This window comes from Eretmochelys imbricata, chromosome 3 (assembly GCF_965152235.1).
Source record: "Eretmochelys imbricata isolate rEreImb1 chromosome 3, rEreImb1.hap1, whole genome shotgun sequence".
Taxonomy (NCBI): Eukaryota; Metazoa; Chordata; order Testudines; family Cheloniidae; genus Eretmochelys; species Eretmochelys imbricata.
The window spans coordinates 202107607-202126576 of record NC_135574.1 but is presented as its reverse complement, the minus strand read 5'-3'; the positions used below and the strand labels follow the sequence as shown (position 1 = coordinate 202126576).

The following is an 18970-nucleotide window of genomic DNA, read 5'->3' as shown; positions in this document are numbered from 1 at the left end:
GGAATTGTTATTAATGATTAGTAACAAATATGTATTAATTAGTCATTGATTGGGTGCTATTACCATACAAAACTATCAGAACAGGACCCGATTATATTGGACACTGTATAAACATACAGTAAAAGAGTCCTTACGTCAAAGAACTGACAAACAAAGACCAGGCAAAACAGGTGGGTGACATGACGTTTGGAAGAGCTGAAAGGAGAGGAAGACAAGGGAACACATTATGTAAACATGCCATGTGCATAACTTGCACGTTTTCCATGTTATTATATATTCCTGTTGATTTGTAATCCACTCACCATTGTGGCCTCACTAAGTTGTACTAAACTGGGGCTTGCTGGGGCACCTCTTCCTGTAAGTGACTGGTGGGCCCATAGGTGCCGACTCCATCTGTGCACCAGGGCTCAAACACCCACGGGGAAAAAAGTAGTGGGTGCTCAGCACCTACCAGCCACAGCTGTTCCATGGTGCCACGATCAGCTGTTCGGAATCACCATCGATCAGCTGTTCGGAGGCGTGGCTGATCAGCTGTTTGGCAGCTGAGGGAGGCACTTGGGGGAGGGCGGAGAGCAGCAGGTGGGCAGGAGCTTTGGGGGAGGGGGCGGAGCAGGGTCAGGAAGAGGTGGGGTGTGGGTGGGGCCTCGGGGGGAAGGGGCGGGGCCTTGGGCCACAGTGGGGGTGCAGCACCCCCAGGGGAGAATAAACGTCAGAGCCTATGGGAGGGCTGCTGCTGCAGAGTGTAGCACCAGACCAATACTGGTTCTGCAGCAGCAGCGGCCACACGGGTGAGTGGATTCAGACACCTTCAGAGACAGGGGTGCCAAATCCAGATCTAATGTCAGCACTCGGCCACTCACCTCAAGCCCGTGGAATGTCCATGCTTATTCCTGGCTTGATTATTTAATGACTGTGCTGCAGCTTTATGCATGGGTATGTCTGCGCCATGAGCTGAGAGTTTGAGTCCCTGCCACGTGCTCATCGAGCTGGCGTACAAAAGTAGCGAGGTCTCTGGGGTAGCACAGGTGGTGGCGAGCAGCGGCCTGGGCTAGCCACCCCAATACGTACCAAGGGGGCTCAGGCAGATGCGCACTCGGCAGGGCTAACTCGTACCATCGCTTGCCGCTGCCTGTTTGACTGCAGCAACACCGCTGTGTTTAGCATGCTAGCTTGATGAGAGCTAGCACACCGACGTCTGCCTGAGCTGGGAATCACACCTCCGGGTCCAAGTGTAGACATAGCCTAAGTGGTCCAAATTTCGACCTAGTGCAGTCTGGAGGAAGCAGATCCAACTTCGAGGAAGTCTCTGGGCCAAAAGTGCATCATTGCCAGTATTTGAACATTTTTGCCCGGGACCATTTTCCAGAGGAGCAGCCCTTCCCCCTCAGCAGGGATTTGTGAGCACTATGGTCACATAAATAATACAACTGATAATAATATGTGCTACAATTCATAGGTGATATCCATGTATGGTAAGGTACTCCTCCTCCTTCTGAGGCATTGAGAGCACTGTAGTTTAGCTCACTCTTAGTATCTTCCAAATCCATCAGGGTTGAAGAACTCTCGTGGGATTTGTTTCAAAAGGAATAATTCCCTTTCAAAAGCTAACAGCGCTAAACCTGAAGAATTTAGGTTAATGTAATGAAATTACCACCGTCCTTTCATGCTAACTAATGCTTTTTATTTTTTTAGTCCCGAATCGGCTTTATGAAATCTTTTAGAAGGAAACGGATTGTCATGCTACTTTTTAAAACCATTTAAAATGCTCAGTATGATTTACGTTTGTTTTTTACATCAGTCTAGAATTGTATAGCTCACCTGACAAAAGCAGAAGGTAGAATGACATTATGCATTATCCCTTTTATCCATGTACGGCACCTAACTAAAATATTCAGAGACTTACATTTTTCCAGAAAGAATGCAAAGTCTAGAGGCCTGATTCTATCTCCTTTATGGTGATGTAAATCAGGAGAGACTCCATTCAGGTTGGTACCATGACACCAGTGTAAAGCACATGTACTTGACATCAGAGCTGGACTCTAAGTAGAGAAGAAAAGTCTTACGGCTCTCTCAGGCAAGATTTTTTTTAACAGCCATTTTTTACTCGTATGTAGCCCATCACTTGCATAGAATATGCTGTTTAATGTCCACTGTGGATGTATATGATGGAGGGCCATAAATATATTGGATCCAGACTAAAATCCTCTCAAAATGGAACTAGGAGTCTGAATGGGAAAACATCATACCAAAGACATACTTAAGGTCAATGGCAAGATTTCTATCCACTTCAGTGGGTGCTGGATCAAGCCCCTATGGGATTGCTCATCTGCTCCTCAGCAGTACCCAAGTGCAGGTGACTAGACGAGGATAAAGTCCCTCTGTACTGCTGACCTTCAGAAGTACCACAGGCAGCTGTGATGGCTGTTCCTGGTTTGAAGTAGGGGAATTTCCCATCTGCAGAACGCTTGATGGGTTATTCCAGATCTTCCTTTTCCCCAAGGCCATGGTCTGACTGCCCAGCCAGACTGCACAATTGGGAATGACACTGAATAGTTTAAAGGGACTGTGGTGCCAAAGTGGTGTCCCCAGCTTGAGATTTTAAAAAAAAAATCAGTAAAGAAGGAAGAAAACAAATACACACAATGAGGGGACAGCATTCCTGCAGTGCTCTAACAGCCGTGGAAGTAATAGGGGCACAACCACTGTGACTGGGATGGGAGTGTTCTCCATCCATTGTGGGAAGGCCTCTTTCGCCACAGGACTTGGTTTGTAAACAGACCTGCCTGAAGGAAGAGAGGCTTGTATTTTAAACACCCAGCTGATACTGTACCTCAGCCTCTAGCTATACTAACTCCTGCTTGGTTTCACGCCTCTCTCGGGTGTAGAGATGGGAGGATGGGAGCACTGAAGGCTCCAAGAACCTGAGTGGTGCAGTCGGGGGAAGCGAGGTTCCATTACATGAGGTTGTGAATAGAGTCTGAGCCTTAGGGCTTGGCTACACTTGCGAGTTACAGCGCAATAAAGGAGCCCCGGGCGCACTAGCTCACTACCTGTCCACACTGGCAAAGCACGTAGAGTGCTCTGACTCCGCGGCTACCGCACTGCTGGTACTCCACCTCGGCGAGTGGAATAACGTTTGCTGCGCCCTCGCTGGAGTCCCGCAGCGCCAGTGTGAACAAGGTGTTGCTTCACTGCGCTCCGATCAGCCTCCGGAAACGTCCCATAATCCCCTTAAGTCAAGTGGCCACTCTTGTCATTGTTTGGAATCGGCTGTAGGAATGCGGATATGCCCTTTGAAAGCTCCTTCTCTGACAGCCAGCTGCTTATCTGCTCCGAGACAAAGCAACCATTCCTGTGGAATGCTGTGTGTGAGAGAGAGAGGCGGGGGAGCGAGGGGGGTCTGCTGCTGTCTGAACTCACAAGACAGGATGCTGACATGCTCTCAGCCCCCCCAAAAACCCACTCTCTCTCCCCCCACATACACACAACACACTCCCTGTCACATTCCACCCCACCCGCCCCCCATTTGAAAAGCAAGTTGCAGCCACTTGCATGCTGGGATAGCTGCCCATAATGCGCCACTCCCAATGCCGCTGCAAGTGCCGCAGATGTGGCCATGCCAGTGCGCTTGAAGCGGTCAGTGTGGACAGACTGCAGCGCTTTCCCTACTGCGCTCTCCGAAGGCTGGTTTAACTCAAAGCGCTCTACATCTGCAAGTGTAGCCAGGCCCTTATCTGTTTGCTAAACTCAAACTCAGAGCATCACAAAAGCTGCATCACTGAGAGGTGCTGTGGGTCTGTGTGACTTAGGGCCCAGATTTTTAAAGCGATGTAGACGTTGCTGCTCTCAGTGTTGCAATGCCTAACTGATTTCAGGGCTTATATCTCATTTTCAAAAGTGATTGAGACACTTAGGAGCCAAACTCTTATTGACAGTCAATGGGAATTAGGTACTGAAGTTCCTAAATCACTTTGAAAATGAGATTGACGCTCCTAAATCAATTCAGTGTTGCAATGCTAAAAAGCGCAGCAATGCCTAAATGCCTTTAAAAATCTCAGCTTCTGAGCCTAAGTCTCATTGAAAGTCAATGGGACGTAGGTTCTTAGGTGCCTACATCTCTTTTGAAAAAATGGAGTTTAGGCTCCTAAACCACTTAGGCACACTTGAAAATTTTACCCAAAAATCTATAATGTTCCTGCTCTAATTTTTTGTGTAGTGTTGCCAGGCACTACTGAACAGTTGTCGAGTCTTGTCCCAGAGGTAGTTTTGTTTTCATAGTGGGCAAAATTATTCTTGTTTTTATGCCATTTGATAGAGAAAAGTTAATAAAAAGCTTATTTGAAAAAAAATTTCAAAGTATTCCAGACTTGTGCAAACCTTCCTGGAGAGAGATGATCTGACATTTAATTTATCTCCAATTAACATATGCACCTGTTCAGTACAAATTAATATTTACTTTAAGAGAAACCTTCTTTAGTAAACAACTATGTGACAAAGAATCTTTTTAAACAAAGCGCCCCAAGCTCCTGTGTGGACTTGTCTGCTAAGTGCAATGCTCATAGATAGGTGGTGGGGTGTGGAAAAGGGAGGTTACTTTATCAAAAAGTTTCGCTCGTTTATACCGTTTAAAATAATCTTTTGACGCTACAGAATTTATGAGAGACGATAACACTGAGAGGCAGAAGAGAGCAGTGATTCGCAAGGACTCAAGGAGTTGTTAATCAATGTGGCAATTCTACCGTGTGCCATTAAGCTGAGAGATAAATCAAGGAGCTCTGCTAGAATCACAGCACTGAGTAATAAGCAACCAGGAGTCCTTGTGGCACCTTAGAGACTAACAAATTTATGCCACAAGTACTCCTCATTCTTTTTGCTGATACAGACCAACACGGCTCCCACTCAGAGCACTGAGTAATGCTCTGTAGCCATTCCATCTGTAAACACGATGGGTATTGCCACATAAAAGAAGTGCATTACCCTGTTCTTTCTAGCTGATTTGAGCATTTGGCTATACCTGTAATCCTCACATGCACATTTGGATGGTTAATATTGGGGTCTCAGAGGCCATGATGATCAGTACAAGGTCAGACTCTGAATAGACTTTCTCATCAGCTGCTGTGCGAGAAAACTGTGGATTGCCCATTAAAATGCCACAGATAAATGGAAACCTCCAGTGAGATTCAGTACAGAATCTCTGGTTACGTGGAGTGCAAATCCAGGCTAGCGTTGTTAGTGAGCTAGTTAAGAAACCTTTCAGAACAAAGGATTTCGTTGCAAAGGATTACAGAACTATAACTACTTGAAAGGGGTTTCAATGACACTTCCATGGCTTTGATCTTTAATCATAGAGAGGCTGGTTTCTAGTCTAAAACCACTCATTTTTAACAAGATATTAACAGAACATCTGCTCGGTAATTTGCAGAACAGACTTTTCAAACAAACTCTGTGCTGCAGAGTCTCCTTCCTGACACATACAAGTGTAGTGACACATCAGGCTCATCTTGTCACTAAGCAGGGAAAATGTCAAAGAGCTGTATAGGGTTTTATCAGTGTGAAAAAGTCAACTAAAATCCCATGCAATTCTCCAACAATAATAGGTATAAAAATTGTACTAAATTGGTGTGTCCCCCCAGCCAATGGGACAGTACTCTCAGGTGCAAAATCTTCAGCTAAGTCTACACTGCAAAAACAAACAACCTGTGGCAGTCTCAGAGCCCAGGTCTACAGCCTTGGGCTACGCTGCTAAAAATAGCAGTGTGGACGTTCCCGGTTGGGCTGGAATTCGGGCTCTGAAACCTGGTGAGGGGGTTGGATCTCAGAGCCCAGGCTCCAGCCTGAACAGAACATTTACACTGCTATTTTTAGCACCATTATGAGCCCAAGTCTCTAGACCCGGCTCTGAAGCTTACTGCTGCTGTTTGGGGGGTTTTATGCAGTGAGAGCTCTTGTTGCTGTAGGGGGTGCCTGAGGGTTTTGGTTGCTGGGGAGAGTAAAGCGTAAATCAGAATGACGCAGTGGAAGGAAGTAGCCAGACGCGACCAGAAGTCAGCCATGCTAGAATGATGCATTATGATGCCACACGGCGTTTCAGACAGGCCATGCTAGAATGATGCATTATGAAGTTAAAGTTCAAAAACTGAAAAGCACTGTTCAATTGTGTTCAGATACCTGTTTAGAATTGCAAGGGATCCACAAGAGGGGCCAGTTGCCCTCAGAGCATTTTATAGTATCATAGGATAATGACATTGATTCCTTTGGAAAGTGCTTTGAGATTTAAAGTTGAAAAGGCGTTATATAAGAGCGAGGTATTATTATTATTACTACTGCTGTGTATCGCCTATTATGTCTTGTCATTTCTGGCCTCCAGAGAAGAGTATTCCAAGCTTTACTGTCTTCCTACATATCTCTTCTCCTCCAAAAAGAACCCAACCTCTCCCCCTGCAGGACAGCAGTGCTTTTAGGCAACAGAGACTGTATAACTGACCCTGTAGATCCCACTGCACTCAAGACACATTCACCTTAGCTGCAAGGAAGGCTGTTCAGCTTTCAGAGTGCAGAGAACTCTAGCAGGCAAGGGACTTGAAACATTTCTGGAATAGATCGGCTCTGTCATAATCTCAAGATTTAATTGTGAGAAAGGGTTTCCAAGAGACTGTTAAGCACTTTTGAGCAGATAGTTAAAATAATGATACCCTTTAGAAGGGTTCTGCTGTCTGATAGTCAACTGCCTATTCAGAGGGCATACTGGAAGCTCCATGGAAGGGAATAAATAGCCATCATTAGAAGGCAATGGAGAAATCACTGTGTTAGTCTTTAATGCAGTGCCATAAAGTGCATAGCACTTTATGAAAGAACTAAATCAGAGCTTATATTGCAGCTTCTGTTGAGTGATGTCAGAGAAGTTACTTACCCAGGATCCTCACCGGGGAAACAGAGTGCAGAATGTGGCAATAGAGAGGCAGATGTCAATGGAGTTTCTCTGGATTTCTTCCAGTGAAATAGAGAAGACTCCGGCCATAAGTAGCTTGCAGTGAACTTACTTCAGTTTCATGATGGTGTAAAAAGCAAAATCTGGCCCAACGTCATCATGCATAGTCAGGGAAGAGGGATTTTTTTCCCCTTTCATACCAGTTCAAATTCTCTCCGTTTATTTTTATCACGAGATGCATGTCACATATTTATAGTCATAAAAAAAATCACCGACAGCTTAAGAAAGCCTTCTAGCTACAAAAGCAAACAGTTAAACTGCAAGTACACAAAATATTAATCAGAAACAAGAGTAGTTCCAGATATACAGCTTAAAAGGCCCAGAGCGGGATTTTGCATGAGAATTAACTGAGGAAATGTTAGAGAAGTAGAAAACAAAGGGACCATGAAAAAATCCCCAGACATTTCAGAGTAATCCGTCCATTTGAAGGAAATATAAGAGATCTGAAATGTGCAAATACAGCCAGTATTGAGCTGAGCTTCCTGAATCTTCACACAATACCCAGGCTGCTATAATAACATGATTTTACTATGGATCCTATAAAGAGATATGTATTGCTAATGTATCTATCCTCTTGGATCTAGGTGTCTGGTTTTTTGGTTTTTGGGTTTTTTTAGTTGGTAACAATTTTATTTGACAAAGGATTGCTGATGCGTTTCACCAGTCACACTTATTTATTAATTAGCCCTTGAAGTAGGTGGCAGTTTGCTGAACAAACAACAGGTAAAGTCCCTTCACCAAAGAACTGCAATCTAAGAGCCTTATTTAAGGACCCGATTAACTTCACAAATCCATTAATTTAATCGGGGTTACAGTCGCATGAAGCAATCTGGTCAGGCAAGAAGCAGCGTGCACCGGTCTGTTAGTAACCTGGATAAAACTAAGTCTCTGGCCATTTCCATCAAGCCGTCTCCAGCTTCAGATTACAAGGAGTTCAGTGTTAATCTGTCTGGATGGGAGATTGAGCGGGTGGCAACTAGCATATACTTGAGAGGTGGGATAGACCGTGTTGGAGGATGCTCCAAAGAGGTGGATACTCATACAGCAGCCCCTGCTGCCGTGTTTTGGCCCCGCCAGGGTATGTGTACACAGCAGCTGGGAGCACGTCTCCATCCCAGCTCATAGTCATAGCATTTAAGGCCAGAAGGGACCACTAGATTATATATAGTCTGATCTCCTGTATAACATAGGCTACGAAAACTACCTAAAAGGAAGAGAGACTTGTGCTAGCTTGGCTCGAGCTAGCATGCTAAAAATAGCAGAGTAGAGGTTGTGGCTTAGGGGGCAGCATGTGCTCTCAAGCCCACCCAACACCCTGCATCTGAGATTGGGTGGCTAACCCAAGGATCCACCGGAGCTGCAATGTCCACACTGCTATTTTTAGCACGCTAGCTCAAGTGGAGCTAGCACGAGTCGGTCCACCCCGCTTGCTCCCAGCTCCAATGCAAACGTACCCTCAGTGACCTCTGTGGGACCTGTCCTGACATCAAGCTTGCTCCGAAGCGGTGGAGCTATGGAACCTCATACCAATTCTGTTGTACGGCAGTGAAAGATGGGCACCGAGGAAGGTTGAAGAGCGGTGGCTTGAGATTTTTATTCTGGTCACCTTCATCAACGGCTCCACATTAAATGGCAGGACAGGATCAGAAATGAGAATATTCAAAGCTGAACCCACAACCATCTCCATCAGCACTGGTTTGGTTTTGGCAGCTTTCTTGGTACAGACACGTTGGAAGGCCAATGAATTACAAAGCATGTTGAATAAGGAATGCTGCTACACCGCCAGCAATCTGGTGCTCATCAAAACCTTCCGTGGCATGAACACATTAATTACCTGACTAGAGATTGATCCATGTGGCACTAAATCTGCAAGCAGGGTATATCCTTTCGGGATTTGCCATGATGAAGACAGTAGCACAGCGCTTGGGGTTACTGTATCTCCACACAATACCTAGAGTGCCATAATACACCTGCTTTCACCAAGGATCCCATTAAATACATATATGCAATGTATCTATCGCCTTGGGTCTAGGTACCTGTCGACAAGCTAATTCATTTCACCAGTCACACAATCTAAAGCCTTGATCCTGCAAACAGTTATGCACATGCTTGACTTTATTAAGATGAGCAGAACCATTCAAGTCATCAGGATAACTTGTGCTTAACTTGAAGCAAGCGTGTAAATGTTTACAGGATCAGAATTTAAGGGCATAATCCTGCATCCACTGAAGTCAATGGCAAAAATGTTTGGCTTTAAGAGGAACAGGAATTAAATTAAGACAACATGAGTGAGAAACATGAGAAGACAAAAGAAGGGCATAAGAGGGCGTAAAAGAAAGGTCAGATGGGGGAACAGAAGGTTTTGGGGCTGGCTAGGTTTGTAAAGGGCACTGGGTGGTTTATTGTGCGTTGTTTAACTCTATAGGTTTGCGGTTTATAAACAAAAGTTCTTCGAGATCTTGCAAAGGCAGAGAGAGTGGCAGAGGAATGACTGAAAGTGTTGTCAAGGTGCTGGAGGCTGTGACGGTGGGACCCTGTTGCTGCTGAGTGAGATTCCTCTGGGGGGAGTGGCCTTTATGGGCTGGAGCTTCTGCTACTCTCATCCCCCATGGGGCAAACTGGGATCTGAAGTCCCAGAAGGCTGGTCTGGTGGGAAGCAGAGGAGTTGGGTTTAGCAGGCCCTGCTCTCTTGGGCCTGCTGTCTTCCTTGCTGCAGCTGAGTGAACTGAGTGTTCTGAGTGAACTGCAGCTGAGTGTTCCCCAGACATTGGCACCTGTAAAGTGTTGCCCCTGGAAGAGCCCTGAAGACGATGCTGTCCGCGGTGGGAAGGGCATGCTTACCCCCCTTCCAAATCACACTTAATGTCCTGGGAAATGAACAATTTCCCAGGATATTGAGTGTGATTTGGAAGGGCGGCAGTGGGCATCTGCTGAGCTTTGGATGTTCTTGTCAGATGGCAGCAGTCATCAGTGGGAGAATTGTGCTGTTTCCTAGTCAGTTAAAAGAAGTGCGTGCACCATGAGTCACTTACATAGCCTAATGCAGAGCCAAGTTGTCTCTGTACCATCATTGTTAGAGCCTTTATGTCATCCCTAATTACTCCACATACCAGGTTCTTTGGAGATGATTCTCTAGTGGCCAGAATGGTTTCTTTTCATCCTTATCTATACTGACCGTGTGTAGTTTGTTGAAGTCCAGGTATTAACACGTGGGCCCCATTTGCTCTTGTGTTAGTTTGCACTTACTAAAAAAAGATACTCTTTATTTCACCAAGTCGGGTGAGCTCCACAGATGGTTCTCTGCAGGGTCAAGAAGGAGACCGGGGAGGAGAACAATGCCATGGAGATGACACTTCCATGCCATGCCAGTAGGCTTCTGCTTGGTGGCAGGAATAGCAGGGACCTTAGTAAGAAACTCTTGCTGTTTCAAAATAGAAAAGAAAAACAATTGTTGACTATAGATCACTTGATCCCTAAGCTCTGCTCCTCAATTTCAATCTGCTTTTTACAATTCTTGCTACGCAGCCTTTAATTCCGTATCCCTCTCAAACGGCTCTCTAATTAAGTAAGCTCTGAAAACGAAAAGTAGCAGCGCGTTTGCTCTCTGTCCCCTTAATCTGGGAGTCCGGAATGCACTGTTTTGGGAGCTAAATTGAGGATGTGGACATAGTGCGTATTTGTTGTTTGATGCTGTCATAAAAGCCCCGACTCTGCTACTCAAAATTGTCTTTGGGCACGTAGGTCAAATGTTTGCAGGCATGAAAACAAGTCTGTGGCGCTTTAGCAGGCTCAGAGAAGTGTGAGGGCAAATAAAAAGTGGTTTCAAGCACAATAGTTCTGTTACAGACATATGCTTTTCCTGATCCACAGCTTTAACAGCTCCCTGGTGTTGGGGAAACAAACCGTCGTTCCTAGTGGCTTGTGAAAATGGAAACATGAATTTAAAACAGTCGTTTATTATACTGAACTGCTGGTGCAATCCCACTTTTATTAATAATCAATATAGTCACTGATATATCACCTGCATTCAAAATGAATGCAGTTTATCCCACACAATGCATGGAAGAAATTAATTTAATTGCTTCGTTCATCAGTCGACCAAAAGGCAGATGGGAACATTCAGATAGAATTAAATATTATGCGGGATGCTTGCTAAAGCCTACAATTGTTATGGATACAAAACTGTTTTAGACACAAGTCTTCAAAACATTTGCCTTTAAGGCTTGCATTCGCCACGCTTGGCTTCTGCCGGGAAGGGAATTTTTTTCTATGCTCTTTAAACAACACCCTGTGACGGGGTCAAGACTCCCGCTACTTGTTCCGGGAATTAGCTCTGTCTGCTGCGGGGCACCCTCAGCATGGGGTGTCTTGCCCGTTGTCTGTTCTGCTGCCCTAGGATCTGCGTTGCTCCCTGCTCGGTGGCGTCTGCTTCAGGACACTGCCCTCCGTCAGTGCCCACTACTCCAGACTCACCCCCTTCTGGGGCGGGAGAAGGGGGGGGATGATTAACAGCAGTCTGTGGGACTCGCACCTGCCTCAGTGGCCAACCACAACCCAAAGTCTAGCCCCTTAGCTCCAGGGGCAAGTTGCAGTCTGTATTGGCCCCCGTCTTCCATGGCCAGGTGCAATATAAGGGGGAGGACCCAGGTCCGCCCGCTACTCTGGGTCCCGACCCAGGAACCCTCTAGCGGCAGCCTCTTTCTGCTCTCCTTCGTTCCCCTCTTGTCCGCCTAGTCTTCCCTGGGCCACTTCCACTTTGGATCCGTGCACCTTCTAGGCCCTTTGTAGCAGGGTCTGCAGCCTGGCAGGTAACGGGGCTGGAGCTCTCTCCTGCTCCCCGGAGCCTGCCCAGCACTGCTCTGTCCAAGGTGCTTGCTCCCTAGCTCAGGAGCCAGTCCTCCTCCCTTGCTAGTCAGGGAGAGACTCCCTTCTTCTCTGCTAGGCAGCCTTTATATAGGGCCTCGCCCAGCCCTCATTGGCTGCCTTTTCCTTCCCCTGATTTGCCCTCCACAGGCCTTTATTGATTGGCTGCCGGTCTGTGCAGCCTCAAAAGGCCTGTTCCAGCCCTTTTCTCAGGGGGTGGGGTGACCACCACACACCCCTTCAGTTATTTTGAGTTCAAAGAAGTTGGGGGGAAAATCCCATTAAATAATATAAGTAAGGATGGCATGGTATGGTATTGCCACCCTTACTTCTGCGCTGCTGCTGTCGGGCAACCCCCCAGCTCTGAAGGCAGCGCCAAAGTAAGGGTGGCAATACCATGACCCGCTAAAATAACTTTGTGACACCCTCCACCCCCGCAACTCCCTTTTCTATCATGACACCCAATTTGAGAAACCCTGGTCACCCCCGTGAAATCTGTATTCACTGTATAGTATATGGTAAAAGCACACAAAAGAGCAGATTTCACAGTCTGTGACGTGTTTTTCATGGTCGTGAATTTGGTAGGGCCCCCACAATGACCATATGTGTCTATGTATGCAGCTGCCGATTTGTTACCATGTGCTTAGACTAATGCCGAGATTTTCTTAACTATGTTGTGCTTCTGAGAGCTAAAGTATTTTATTATGTGATGATCTGATTCCCATAACAAATTACCCCAGCCATTTCTTTCATGCTACCTGAAATGAAAAACAGTTTCACCAGCAAGAGCGTGAGGATAAATTAGATTTCAAATACTGAGAACTGACGAAATCAGTATTCTACTCTTAAACTCACTAACAAGATAACTCTGAGCGCTATGAATCTGATCTTATTCAGCATTGTGGGGATTCATCTTTATTTTTACCCAATACACTCCATGTGAACTACAATCCTCCTGGTAACTTGTGCTGGGGTTTTTCATGTGATCCTGTTATTTTTGTTCTTGGTGGAAGCAGAAGTTCATTAGATCATGCTGGAAGTATGCAGAGGTCTAGAGAGGTTGGTCAGAATAAGTTTGAAACCACAGTTTCTGCTTCTATGCTTGGTAATTCTGTCTGACCCAAGTTGGGTTTTTTTTTAGTATTGACCTCTTAGCATGTGCTCCATTTTAGTAAGTTTAAAATTAATTTGGGGTTTACGTAACATAAAAATTATAAACTGTATAAATCACAGCATTTATTTTCTTTCCTCAATGCTTTTCCCTTACTTTAAGCTGAATGAATCAGGTTAGCTTTCACTCCCGTGCTCCCAGGCAGTCCTGCTCAGACCTCTCCCTGCTCCATGCCCCTTTTCAAACAGTGGTTTTAACCAAGAACCCTGAAGACTTTTATTTTCCAGCTGAGAGGCAGTTTGGGTACAAGGGATTGCGCTCTAGGCTAAAGATCATGTGCTCACAATTCCTGTGCTGGCACGAACTTGGTGTGTGGCCATGGGAGATCAACGCTGCTGCAATCGATGCAGTAGGTGTTGATTTAGCGAGTCTAGTGAAGACCCGCTAAATCGACAGCAGAGCGCTCTCCGGTTGACTCCCGTGCTCCAGCTCCCCAGGAGAGTAAGGGAAGTCAACCAGAGAGTGTTTCCCATCGACGCAGCACAGTGAAGACACCAGGGTAAGTCGACCTAAGCTACATCGACTCCAGCTACGTTATTCACATAGCACAAGAATAAACAGCTGAAGAAGAGTCAGCTGAAGAATCTGAGTTGCATTACTGAAGGGCTATGTACGCTAAGTGTTGCAAGAAATCACACAACAGAATCCAGATCACCGCATGTCCTGTGTCATGTAATTAGTTTGGGATCCCTCTGTGGCTTGAGCGCTGATGAAGCTGTGGATATAGACAAGTAAATGAAGTTTTTTGGGCCAATCCCAATGAAGTTTAGAAATTCTTGATAAATAAAAGCCATTAATAAGCAACCTTTTATTACCAAAAATGAATAACGAACAGGTGAATCTATTTTATTCACACATATTAGATACTAGATCTCCTAGAGGAAGGATGAATTAACAGAAGTCTTTTTTTAAAGGCTCATGAAGCAAGAACCCAGGGAACAAATCTGAGAATACTATTGATAATCCATGTTACACCTTGAATCATACAGAGATGTATGTCAACATGAGAAGTCAGGATCTCCAGAATTGACCTAGATGGATAAAAGTCATAGAAACCACACGCAGAAACTATAAACCTGCCCTACAAAAATTATAGTTTGTATGATTTTTCAGATACCTGGCTCTGTGAACAAAATATATTAAAGAGACAGTTTCAAGGAGATCAAGTAATTATGCTAGGTGTCCTTTTCATTTATGTCTGCAGGAGCAAGACTTCCACGAATATCATAAAATATGATTAGAGATGTGCCAAAATTGGAAACCTTTTCTACACTCCTGTGTATTTCACAGGAGTGTAGATGCAAATTCCTCAGATCCAACTCTGCCTCCATTCCAAATCAGATTCTAAATTGAAAAAGGCCTATTTCCCAGGCTGGTTATAGCCAAAATCCTACAAGTCAATTTCACCATGTTTTGAGTTAAAATCGCAGAAATCTCACAAGATTTTAGTACCCTTAAGTCCAAAACTCAACCTTAGTCTTAATTTGGGTTTGAACCTAGACCAAATGTAATGGAGATCTGAACACCATTGCCTCACTCATACGTCAAATTGATGCTGTTTAGTTCTAGGAATTATTTTGGTGAAATTCTATGGCCTGTGTAATATAAGATGTCAGACTAGATGATCACATTGGACCCTTCTGGCCTTGGAATCTGGAAATCTAGGAGCAATACAAATAGCGGCTCAGAATGATAAACCTCTCAGGGATGTACAATGATTTCTATTTCATATGTCATTCTTGGGTGTCTCCCCAATACACTAATTCCATTATCCACAGTAAGGTGTATCACCGTAGGTATTGATGTGGTCCTACAACATGAAATATTTTATTATTTGTGGCCAAATTAAGTTGAAAACCTTGCATTCTGTACATCGTATTGCTGTTTGTAGAAATGTGTTGATTCCTGTTTCTTAATTAAACTTACTAATATTCTGATGTGTCCCAGTTCAATAAGCCTTGCGTTAGGAAAGGATTTTAATGTATGCTAATAATCTCCATATGTGGAGTTCATCACTAAGAGTTAAGAGTAACTGTAACAAATATTAACACCTACATCTCTGAAGATTCCTATAAAACAAGGATCTTAACGACTGCTTGATACAGCTTGACACTGACGGTCTTGCCAGCTATTGACTTAATTCTGGAGAGTCTCTACTTGTTATTGGAAAAAATCCTTGAGAAGTTTGTGGCAAGAAAACTCCAGTGGTTTCTGAATTGCCTTGACACCAAACAGTCAGATTTTAGACTTAGATATGGACCAGGCACTTGTTGCATTAGTCAGTGATCTCCTCCTCATGATCATAGAATAGTAGGCCTGGAAGAGACCTCGAGAGCTTATCTAGTCCAGTCCCTTGTGCTCATGGCAGGACTAAGTATTATCTAGTAGTATCTATGATGGATGGATATAAAGTGTCCATGCTGCTGCTTTTGAATGTGCTGGGTTGCCTTTCATAGTACTGACCACATGGTTTAGTTGACATACCTGAGACCCGCCCCTAGAAGGACTGGATGGAGGGTTTTTTTGAGCGTGAGAGAGCCCAATGGGTAGCGTTGGCCAGCTGCTCTTCTGCTGTAGGGTTCCCTTATGCGGGTTACCACCGTGGTTTATTTCATCATATCCACTGTGTAGAATTTGTGTAGAAGTATGAGGCTTAATGAGGAGATGTGGACTGTAATAACACACCCATGTCTACAGCTTTGTTGCTTTGATCTTGGTAGGTAGAGTTGAACAAATGGTCCAGAGGTTGTCTGAGACTGTGAACTGAATGAGGGCTAGATATAGAGAAGATAAACGGAATGTTGGTAGGCTGGAGCAACCAATAGAATTGATAAACCAAGTAGAGTGAGGGAATCTGCCACGTGCGGCACAGATTTTGTAATTTAGCAGTTTCATGCGATGTTGGTCTGCTCCTGGATAACTAGCTGTGGCTAAGAGCACTTTTGACACATGGTGAAACATGACTGTCCTTTTTCTCTAGGATGTGGTCCTTGATGCAAATATCCCTGCCTTTGGTCTCCTCCAGAGTAGAATATTGTAATGCATTCTGCACCATGCTGCGCATTGAGACCATTCTGAAATGAAAACTAGCGCAGAATGCAGCATCTCAGTTGTTCAGTCGCGTGTCAGGCAGAGAGCATACCATAATAGTGCTCTGTAATCTTCACTGGCTGTCAGTAAATTTCCAGGGGCGTTTCAATGTGTTAGTTTGTAACTTACTGCTATTATACTTTTTATTAATTTATCTCAGGTATTGCCCACACTCTTCTAGGTGATCTCAGAGGAAAGTCCCTTAAAGACAGAGAGAGGGTAGGGAGAAGGGGCACAAGAAAAAGAAGAGGAGGCATTGCATAAGAGAAGAGTGATCAAAGTGGTAACTGCCCATGTCATGGCAAAATAAGACTGATGCAAATACGTATTTGAAATCTGGGATACATAATTTATTCCTCAGACTTGTCAGCAGCAGTGAGGGTGACCAGCTGTCCTTATTTTATTGGTACTGTCCCGATATTAGGGGCTTTGTCTTCTATAGGACCCTATTACCCCCACCTCCATCCCGATTTTTCACACTTGCTGTCTGGTCACCCTAATAGCCATCAGTAATATGGATTGGGGGTGGGCAAGATGGCTGTCGTGAGGCCAGAGCAGATGGTTACCGCAATCAAAATGGGAGATGAGGGCCAGAGCAAGCATTCTAGCAGCAGAGATAGAAAGAAGAGGGCTGATCTTAGACACTAAGGAGGAAGAAGCTACAAGATTTGGACACTGCTTGTATGTAGGGAGAGGAAGGAGTTAGAGATGGATTCAAGCTGGGAAGTGGTGGATTTGAGTAACAGGGAGGATGATGGTGTTGTCAATAACAACAAAGAAGTGGGGGAGTGGCCGGGGTTTAGGAGTGAAGATAAGGAGGTCAGTTTGGGTCATGGGAAGCTTACATGGATGGCAAGACATCCAAGAGGAAGGGTCAGAGAGACAGACCGAGATGTGGGATATGCTGGAGGCAAGTTGAGGGCAGAGAGGTAGATTTGTGAGAGGTTGCCATAGCGCTGGTAACTGAAACCAAGTAAGCAGATGAGGTCACCCGAAGAAGAGGTGACCTAGTGGACAGAGCATTGTGCTGGGACTCAGGCTTCTATTGCCGGCTCTACTGCTGGTGACTTTGAGCATGCCACTTAGGCACCTAAAGAACAGTCTAAAGAGACTTAGGCACCTAAAGGCCAGTTTTCAGCCTACCTTTAGCCTAGTGGTTAGCTTACTCACCTAGGATGTGGAAGACCCTGGTTCACTTCCCCCTCTGCCTGATGAGAGGAAGGGATTTGAATAGGGACATTCTGATGTGGCTCAGTCTCTCCTGTTGAAGCTGTTCCATTTTGGATAAATAAGGAAATATGCACTGGGCCCGAGAGAGATTGAGAATGCCTCTGTAGTCCGTTAGTTGGGGCATTTCTTGTTCATCTCCCTTCTCCTCATCAAATAGAGGGGGCAGTGGAACAGGGATCTCCCATACCCCAGGTGAGTCCCCTAACCACTGGGCTAAAGGTTATAAGAGAGGCCTTCTCCTCCCCTCAGCTGTATTCTTGCAAGAGAAATGGCTGAGGCTCCTGATTCCAGGAAAGGTTTCCCAGCCATGAATCACAAAGGGAGCTAGGCACTGACCTATCTGAGAGGGGCAGGGTTAAGGATACACCCTTCTCACCAGCATCTCACACTGGTTAGTTTAGGCAGCTCCTTGCCTACTGTGCTAGCATTTGTGGATTTCATTTTCCGGCACCTGTCTCTCCCCCCATGCATTGTATATGGAGCCGAGGCACCTAAACCAGGGTTTGTGGATTCCAATGATTTTCCCAAGGTGCCTTTCCTGGATCTGAGCTTTAATTTCTTTGTGCTTCAGTTTCCCCATCTGTAAAATGGGGTAACGATACTGACCTCCTGTGTAAAGCGCTTTGAGATCTGTTGATGAACAGTGCCATATAAGAGCTAGGTATTATTATTATTTATTACTAACAGAAGTAAAATTAAGCACATGCATGTTTGCAGGATTTTGGTGCCTATGAGTGTCGTAACAAAACAAAATGTAAAAATGGTTGTATTTGCCTTCAGCTTTGCAGTGGATGCATGATAATTAATAGGTGTCTGATCATTATTAGGTGTATCATAGGTATAGCACTAAACCTACAAACTGAAAATAAGCCCCCAATCATGTAAAAATAACAAATGGAGGTGAGTTTGCAAGTTTTTCCTCTCCTGCTTGTAGTGTCCCCGTGCTGTAGGTTATTGTTCCCATCAGAAATTATTTAAGACCGTTTCTGTTTTGTTTTTGTTCCAGTTACAAGGTGAACTTGATCAGGAATATCAAGACAAATTCAAAAGGCTCCCTCTGGAAATTCTGGAGTTTGTACAGGATGCCATGAAAGGGAAAATCAGTGAAGACGGAGACCACAGTTCTGCCACTTCCTCCCTGACATCTGACAGTGGAAAACTGAACCATAACCCTCTGCAAAATGAAGAGGAAACGGAAGAAAATAATCCAGATAAAGTGTTCGATACCCCTTTTTAACTACCCAGGGCAGCCCACAAGCAACAGTTATTGTGCCAGGGCATGCCACTCCCATGCTGCCCATTCTCTGGTTTCCTGTTGTGAGCTGCCATTGAAAAGCTTCTGAATGCAGGAGGCATCTGTATTGAAGTTCACATTTTAAAAAGAAACATTTTATAAAGAGATTGTGCAAAGGTCTTCACTCTCATGCTTCGTTTTTTTTTATTATACTAAAGCTTAGTGCAGTGAGAGTAGGGAATGAATGTGTTAATACTCCCCCCTCCCCCAATTTACAATGGGTAATTTTCAGGCCTTATGCACTTTTAAGATAGTTTAATGAAGACCAGAGTATTGTACACAGGCAAATGTGCACAGATTTCCTTTTAAAGTGCCAATGCAAAGCGTCCCAAAC

At 44.8% G+C, this 18970-nt stretch overlaps 1 protein-coding gene across 1 annotated transcript in view; it reads left to right on the top strand.

Annotated features, from left to right (window-relative positions):
- The window catches only part of PLCB1 (phospholipase C beta 1), a 659574-nt gene extending 640995 nt beyond the window's left edge, over nucleotides 1-18579 (top strand). The window contains exon 32 of the mRNA XM_077812057.1: nucleotides 18349-18579. Within this exon, the coding sequence (XP_077668183.1) occupies nucleotides 18349-18579 (231 nt within the window). The remainder of the gene's footprint in view (nucleotides 1-18348) is intronic.
- Nucleotides 18580-18970: the final 391 nt, after the last annotated feature.